Source organism: Microtus ochrogaster, linkage group LG4 (genome assembly GCF_000317375.1).
Source record: "Microtus ochrogaster isolate Prairie Vole_2 linkage group LG4, MicOch1.0, whole genome shotgun sequence".
Lineage (NCBI taxonomy): Eukaryota > Metazoa > Chordata > Mammalia > Rodentia > Cricetidae > Microtus > Microtus ochrogaster.
Genome location: NC_022030.1, coordinates 46,443,455 through 46,452,561, shown reverse-complemented (window position 1 = coordinate 46,452,561; position 9,107 = coordinate 46,443,455). Strand labels below are relative to the sequence as shown.

Below are 9,107 nucleotides of genomic sequence, written 5' to 3'. Positions count from 1 at the left end.
TGATATACTGGGTTCCATCCATTCTGTATAGCAGTACATACTGCCCACAGTTTGCCCACAGCTGACATACTGGGTTCCATCCCATTCTATATAGCAGTACATACTGCCCACAGTCTGCTCTACATTTTATTCTTTATTCTCTGCAAGCTGTTACACAGAAAAGAATTTTTAGAATAACATTTGTAAAATAGGAATAGCAGAAAACTCAGATTTGTTTTGGAAAATTGTTAGCTGGGCCTCCTGAGGAGGAAGTGCGGTGCTCTGGGATAGCAGCAGGAGGGAGGCTGTGTCCCTGGGGCTTTCTGTAAGCTGCTTGGGCCTCCGGCCAGTCTGGACAGGTGCACCTGCACTGGGATTCATGCTGATGGAGGGGGTCTCAGCACAGCCACCTCTAGTCTGACCCTTCTCCCCTTGCCCTCCACTCCTTTACACTCTGCCTGCATTGTCTCCGCTTCCAGCTCGGGTAACAGCTCAGGTGAGCCACAGCCCACATCCTTCCTGTCATCCACTGTTAGGTCTTCCCTCCCTACTTCAAATCCAACATTTCCACTTTGTGCCCTGTCCCACTATATCCATGTTCTCTGTGGGGTTTTGAAGAAATAATAAAATTGCCCTCTTGTTTATATTTGTGGGGCTCAGAGTCCATCCAGCTCTGCATCCATAGCAGGAGGCCCTCTGCAATGATGATTGGACATTGAATTCTCCTTCTCAGTTTGACTAGTGTTGATTGACACTTTTATGTTATCAAATACCATCAGGAAGGCAGGCGTGTGTACAGTGCTACAGCACTATTATTGCCCTTAAGAAGAGCTCTTTCTGGGTCTGGCTTACCTCACTCAGAATAGTGTTTTCTATTTCCATCCATTTGTACGCAAACTTCAAGAATTCCTTGTTTTTTATTGCTGAGTAATACTCTAATATGTATATATTCCATACTTTCTTCATCCATTCTTCCATTGAAGGGCATCTAGGTTGTTTCCAGCTTCTGGCTATTACAAACAATGCTGCTATGAACATAGTTGAGCATATACTTTTGTTGTATGATGGGGCCTCTCTTGGGTATATTCCCAAGAGCGGTATTGCTGGGTCCAGGGGTAGGTTGATCCCGAATTTCCTGAGGAACCGCCACACTGCTTTCCAAAGTGGTTGCACGAGTTTGCATTCCCACCAGCAATGGATGAGTGTACCCCTTTCTTCACACCCTCTCCAGCAAAGGCTATCATTGGTGTTTTTCATTTTAGCCGTTCTGACAGGTGTGAGATGGTATCTTAAAGTTGTCTTGATTTGCATTTCCCTGATCGCTAAGGAAGTTGAGCATGACCTTAAGTGTCTTTTGGCCATTTGAAGTTCTTTCTTCGTTGAGAATTCTCTGTTCAGCTCAGTGCCCCATTTTATAATTGGGTTGATTAGCCTTTTACGGTCTAGTTTCTTGAGTTCTTTATATATTTTGGAGATCAGACCTTTGTCAGTTGCAGGGTTGGTGAAGATCTTCTCCCAGTCAGTGGGTTGCCTTTTTGTCTTGTTGCCGTGTCCTTTGCTTTACAGAAGCTTCTCAGTCTCAGGAGGTCCCATTTATTCAATGAGGCCCTTAATGTCTGTGCTGCTGGGGTTATACCTAGGAAGCGATCTCCTGTGCCCATCTGTTGTAGGGTACCTCCCACTTTGCAGACTTGGTCATCGTAGTGCAGAAACAACTACAATAAGTGTGCAAATAAGGGAGTGTGGCTATTTTCAACAACATTTTATTTAAAGGACAAATATTGAGCTAATTTCAGACCAGGGCCATAGCTTTCTTATCCTGTTTAAAGCCATGATTTTTTTTTTTTATCCATCTCTCTGCTATTCTTGACTATATGGACTCCAGAAGACAAAAAAACATAATATGGTAATTAAAGAGGGACATTTAATTGACAATAACTTAGGGACTAGAAAATATATTATCAGCATTCACAGAGATGTGTGTGCGTGCCTGTGTATTGGGAATATACTCATATAGTCAGTTAATCCAGAAACATTATTTCTGTGCGTGAGATTAGAATTCTATGCTTGTTTCCCTGTGCAGAGCTTAACAAAAGTGTCAGGGTCAAGAGAAGAAAGTTCAACAGAGTATGTTGTACACAGAGCCACACTAACATGATGTTGGCCTCTGCTCCCATCACCACACTGAGGAAAACAGCTAGACCCTAGAAACACGATAAAAATGAAAATGACGGCTATAATAAGACTCTAACAATTCTGAAAGAGACAAAAGAGAAGACAAAGAAGAAGTTACCTTCAGTCTAGTTAGAGAACTGAAGACAGCTTGCTAGCTCAATAGATAGCTGTCTTCACAAAAATGGAACTGGGTAGATGTGATGCAGGGCTTACTTTATGCCACTAGTACACTGAACCATTGACAGGTAAAGACAGATGTCATAGATGTGGCAACTTGATGGAAGAAGAATGTCCTGTAGTCGTTGAAGTCCAAACAGAAGCTCAGTCTAACAATTTATCAATAGGCTTTCGGGAGCCATTTAGGGAAAAGGATATGATCTACAGCTCTTCTAATCCATAGTCATTTTGTTGTAATAAATGAAAGAATGTTCAGAATGAACAATATGATTAGCATAATGTCCAACCCACAGTGTCTCATCAGAACTCATTTCTTATAGTACCAGTGAAGATCAGTACATGTTATTTCTCCACTATGAAGAACCTGTAGAAGAATGCCATGTTTTGTTCAGTAGGAAACCACAAATTCAGACTCCAGTCTTTTGCTTACAAGACCTTACAGCTCAGATACAAAAAGTTGGCCTTTTGTTGAAATAAGAGCGGCGGAGCTGTGTCCCCGGCACCCTGCCGCCCGCATGGCTAGCTTCTCTTTTTCCCCGAAATAATTACACGGAAACTGTATTCTTTTAATCACTGCCTGACCCATTAGTTCCAGCCTCTTATTGGCTAGCTCTTACATATTGATCTAACCCATTTCTATTAATCTGTGTAGCCCACAAGCTGGCTTACCAGGAATGATCTTAACCTGCATCTGTCTGCAGTGGGACAATCATGGCGACTCACTGACTCAGCTTCTTTCTCCCAGCATCCTGTTCTGTTTTCTCCGCCTACCTAAGGGTTGGCCTATGAAATGGGCCTAGGCAGTTTCTTTATTAATAAGAAATCATTCCCACATCAGCCTTTCTCCCATGCTTTCTCCAAACAATGAGTGTACAGGGTCTCAAGGCTTTTTCTTCATACTTTTTCTCACTCAGGTAAATGCCTAAATTATATCAGAGTCTTAATTAAAAAGCCATAATTATAAAAATATTAAGGCATAAAAGACATGTTTTATGAGTCTCCTACAGATCAGGGATATTTTTAAGCACCAGGTTTTCACAGGTAAGAAAAGGTTGTTGAGAGGTGGAGATTTATATGTCATAGTGGCCAGTGAGTAGGCCACATGCACACACTGTAGAAGTCACTGGCCATCTCAGTCAGGGAGCATTCATGTGAGACCTTCCATTCCAGGTGAAATTTTATTGATTTCCAAGTTGGTTTATGGCTGAGAGATGGACTGAAACAAAAGTAGGCACTGAATCGTTCTCCCTCTGGCTTACTACAGCTTTATTTGCTCCTTGTTTATAGACCTATTGCTTCCCAATGATGGGTGGGCCGAGAATGAAGTACCGCGGACACCCTCACCACATCCTGCTCTGGAATGGGGCCTTGAAGATTACAGCCACAGGTATCGATAAAATGATATATCATAAATGTTCCCTGTTAGAGGTTTTCTGGGAAAACTCAGCAACCTTATTTTAACTCTTACTTCTTTCCAGAATGGAAATCTCGTAGTCTCCATTTTCCTTTGGATGAAAGGATTTTCTGGCTAAGAGCTTACATTGTTCTCAATTGATTTCCTGGATTTTTTTATATCCATATTATTTAATTAACGTCACTAAGAAAATAACTGGTGTTTCTTTTCCAAGTTTGAAGGCCATAGGAACAGAGATGAAAGGAGACTTACATAGGAAGGTACAAAATAAAACGCAGAAAGCATAAAGCTTCAGGTTCTATTTACTTTGTAATTGGCAACTACAAAAGGAATTTTAAAAATAGAAGCTCCAAGAAAGTTAATGGAACCTAAAAATTAAAGCAACACCATATAATCTAAAATATTGGAAAGGGTACCCAATATTATAGCCATTCTATAATAGAAACTGGAAAATCAATAACTTTTAGACCCACACAGCATGAGAGGGGAAGATTTACTAAGCATACATACTATTTGATTAGGGGAATTCATAGATTGTGTTCTTCTGATGAGCTTTAAAAATCATTAAATTGTCTCTTTGCTATTTTCTGTATTTATTATGGCTGTTAAAAAAGTGTATTTTATTCCATTCTGCTTCCCATGATAATCCTGTGAAATTTCTTCATCTTTCTATTATCAGTGCTGGTGTCATTTTATTATTCTTTCTAATATAATCTTGTAGAAATTAGGTGACGTGAATGTAGCCAACTCTACCGGAGACAAGCTGCCTATGCGGTACTACCTCTGATTTTTAGTATTTGAAGTCAGTTATTTTCCTCAAAACATTATCATGAGAATCACAATATGCTAACCAGCACTGATGGGGCTTTCATAGAAGAACATATGGATGTCGTTAGTTTTGTTCATTTATCTGCATTGTCTGTCTTGATCCTGAACCCAAAATGAATTTGATGATGTAGAGAAATCTCTCACCCTGACCAAAAGTCAATTCAAAATGGGTCAAAGACCTTAATTTAAAGCTTGAGACACTCTGCCTGCTAGAGGAAAGCATGGTGAGCTTACCTGAGCACTTTTTGAACAGGTCTTTAGCAGCACAAAAAAATAGTCCCTAGAATTGACAAGTGGAAATGGATGGAATTAAAGTATCTGCACAGCAAGGGAAACTGTCTTCAGAGAGGAAAGACAGCCTACAGAATGGGAGACTCTCAGTCAGCTCTGTCCCAGCAGGGCTTGGTATGTAGAAAGCATTGGTATCTAGAATATATAAAGGTCTGCAAAAATTAAGGACAAAAAACATACAGCTATGTAATCAATAAGTGGGCTAATGGAATGAATAGACAGTACTCAGAAGAAGAAACACTAATGTCTAGTAAATAATTCTTAAATGTTCAATATCCTTAGCAAACAGGAAAATGTAAATTAAAACCCCTTTGAAATTCTATCTCACCTGGGTCAACCTGAGTATTATCAAGAAAATAAATGACAGGAAATGATGACAAAGCTGTTGGGATGAGAGCCCTGTCCACTGCTGAGGGAAATGTAAAACCATGCAATTATCTGAGCTGCAACAGAGGAAATCCACTGTCCAGTACAGACAGCCACAAGCCATCCAAATGCAGTGTTGGAGCACAGTCCTAAAGGACACATCTACAAAACACTCGTGCACCTGAGGTTCAGGAGACACTGTAGAAGAGGGAGTGGAAGGATCATATGATTCAGATCAGGGACTTTGATGAGAAATTGTTTCTCTAGTAACATCTAAAGCTACATCTGCAAAGTCTCACCAACATGACTGCCCAAACATGAACTGGAAAAGGGTGACACTAAGGAACATGCCAAAGTAGATGAAAAAAATCCAGAAGGCTTCAACCCTACACAAAGGCAGCCAAGGAAAGCTGGGAGTGGGAGAGGCAGCCTTCCCTACTGAAGCGCACGCCAACTGGTTGTCCAGTGCCAACTGCTCAGTCCTGAAAACAAACATACAAGAAACATTATATGGGCTCCACAGGGTAGATTTAGGAATATATATGTATGTAGATAAATGCACATAAAACTAATGAGTGAAAAAAAGAGCTCTTGGATTTGAAAGATGGGGAAAGGGTATATGTAAAGGTCTGGAATGAGAAAAAGAATAGAGAGCAATGTTATAATTAAATTATAATCTCAAAAATTAAGAAAGTACTTTCAAAACATTCATAGAATCACAAATATATGGTAAAATAAAATTAGAACCACCATATGACCCAGAAAAAAACAGTTCTTGCCTTGTACCCAAGGGCTTCTCTCCTGCCACAGAGTCATCCGCAAAGCCATGCTTACTGCTGCACTAAGTACCATGGCAATGAAATATCACCCAGCCTAAATGCCCATCTGCTGGAAAGTGGATAATGAAAATGTCACGTATATGAATATGTATGCATTTTCTCAGCTATTTCAAAGACAAAGTTAGGAAACTGCAGGATCATGGGTAGACCCGGAAAGCATATTAAGTGAGGTGACCGAAATGCAGAAAAACAAAACTCACGTGTTCTCTCATGTAATCAAATGTTCAATGTTGTATGTATGTAGGTATTGGATTGTGAGAGTGGGTATAGACTATGAAACCAGATAGGCAACCTAAAGAGGGAACAAGAAGTGTGGAGAAAGGGATGAGGGTACCCAAGGCCGCATGTGACACAAAGTAGGAGATGCCATGGGGTGAGATAGTACAGGGAGTGCAGAGATGAGGAAAAAGCAGGGAAGAGAAATAATAACCCAAAATCTTTTTTGACAAAGGTCATAATAAAACCCAACTCATTTTAGGCTAATTAAAAAAACCCAAAACTTTTTAAAGCAAATAAAAAGATTCATTTTTCTCCTAAAAAGATAAACACACAACTAATTAGGAAGGAGAGGTCAGTGAAGAATGCCCTGGTAACTCAGAAGACTGAACCCCAACTCTGTCTCTAAGATGAAGGAAGGGTTACATCAAATAAAGAGTGATTTCATGGGAAATGAAGGGGCCCACGACACAGGAATGTGGAAGAAGAAAAGTCTTGATGAGAGAGGGAGGAATCCCGTGTTCAGTGTAGCTGAAACTTTGGCATGTGGAGGAAAATCCATGGCAGGTTTCTGCCATGTTCCATGAGTATCGTATTTCTCTAGAAAGCAGTGGAGAAGCATGGGACAGCTCAATACCAGGGTTGAGAGTTCAATACCAGTTCAACCCCTGAGCAATTTCAATTGTACACACGGGGAAGCCATTGCCAACGAGACTCGTTAGACATGAGCGAAGCAGGGTCTAAAAGAAAGGAGAAATTATATAGGTAGAAGGGACAGAGACATTTCTGAGATGGATAAAATATGTCTTAATGCTTTGCAACTCCTTAGCCTCCTGGGAATCTGTGACCTATACCATCCTACAAGCCATTGTGTTGCCTAGGTGACCAGCAGTAGTGGGATTTGGATGTGTGAGCAGAGAGGAAGAACTGGAAAGGAGCCAGGGAAGTTGAGTAAGGAAGGCTGTCTCCTTGCCTTTCAAGGCAAATATGGGAAGCCCTCTACAGTGGAAATGTGTGCTTTCAGGGGTGGGGTCTCTAAGCAGAAGAGCTCTCTTATATTAAGGGAGGGGGACTAAAATTGATCAAATTTCATTCCTATTCTTTGAAGCAACACAAAATCAGAACTTATTTCTGTTATATCAATGATATGCCGGGAGAGAGAAGTTTAGAATTTGTGTGTCTGAATAAAAACAAAATGTATGAAAAATATGTTTTTACTATGAAGTCTCAATGAGTGATTGAAGTCAAACAATAACAAAATATGTTAAGTATTTGTGCTGCTTAGTTTTTGTCTACTTGACAGTAGCTAGAGTTTTTAGGAAGAGGGACGGTGGTTTGAGAAAATGCCTCCATAAGATTGGCCTATAGGAATTCTTTAGAGGTATAGCTTCTTGATTAATAATAGATGTGGGAGGGTCCAGATTACTGGGGATGGTATCACCTCTGCGCTAGCGGTCCTAGGTGCTATAACAACTCATCCCTGAGTTGTTTTTGGTTAGGCCCTTTTACTACAGCAATAGAAACCCTAACTAATTCAATGTTCTTAACAATTTAAAAAACATTTGGTTATTCCTTTATTGTTCATATTTTCTCAGTCATACTTCCCCCCATATGCAAGTCATAGACTACTGATGCTTCAAACACTTTTCTTGGCAGGGCCTTCAAATCTCTCTCCCTGCCTTTTACTTTCGGAGAATTCTCCTTGAACATCTACTCCCGACTCCTTGTGTTTTTCATATTCCTGGTTTGTCACCATTTTCAGGACAACAGCATATGTTCTTGCTGTCCGTATTTATTCATTATGCAGCAGAATTTGACAAGAGTATCATTTTCTATTTGAGAGATTCCCTGGTTGTTCATGCTGAAAACACGGCCTTTATCTAGGACAAGTCTCTGGCCTGCTGTCAGTTTCCAGCTTTGCACTGCAGCCCACTGAGCCATGAGCACATGCCAACTTCCTTCAAAATTAAAATAGGTCATATTTTATAGTTAATCATTGTGTCACCCTCTCTCCAAATGCTTTCAATGTGTAGCATAAAATTGCAAGTGATTGTACCAGTCTAACATCCCTAATATATTTCCACATTAACTAATTCAGAACTACACTCACTGTTTCAGTGTGATGTCTGCTGACATTGGCTCTAATCCCATCATGTCTTGGAGTACCCTCACTTCCCTCCTTAACTATCTGCCAATCTGACTTCATCTTTATTTTACATTTCCATTTTGTACTATGGTAAGAGGGATCCTGCTAAATGAGCATTTTCAAACTGTGCATTTGGATACATTGAAAATAATGTAACAGATGTATATAACATCAGATTAATGGATGTAATCAGACATATGTATCTATGTGCAAATGATTTACAACATTCATATGTGCAGCTTTCATTTATCCTATTTTCCTCAGTTAGATCTTAATATTTTTATAAAAAATATATTTGCTTTGTTTAAGCAGATTCTACCTTGATTCTGTATCAGATGTCATTCCTACCATATTGTAGGTTGGGAGAGGTAAGAATGATTATTTTCCAAAAGCTTAGAGAATTTGAGCTCTTATTCTTTTTTTTTTAATTTTTTAATGCTCAAATGTTTATTTTCTTTCTTTCTTTCTTTCTTTCTTTCTTTCTTTCTTTCTTTCTTTCTTTCTTTTTTTTTTTAGTCACTGAAAGAAAACTCTGAGGTCTTATCCCAGTTGGTACAAAAGAGTGAGCTCCAAACAAGACATGGCAGGTGCCCAGTGTTGTTCATGCCAGGGAAAACTGAGTCTGGCAGTGTTTTAGGGAGCCTCTTATTCTTTCCTTCCTCCTAATACTAGTAAA

The 9,107-nt window shown here is 39.7% G+C and overlaps 1 protein-coding gene across 1 annotated transcript in view; it reads left to right on the top strand.

Moving 5' to 3' along the window:
- The window catches only part of Pard3b (par-3 family cell polarity regulator beta), a 1,033,383-nt gene that overhangs the window by 600,480 nt on the left and 423,796 nt on the right, over positions 1-9,107 (top strand). The window contains exon 14 of the mRNA XM_026786343.1: positions 3,619-3,718. Within this exon, the coding sequence (XP_026642144.1) occupies positions 3,619-3,718 (100 nt within the window). The remainder of the gene's footprint in view (positions 1-3,618; positions 3,719-9,107) is intronic.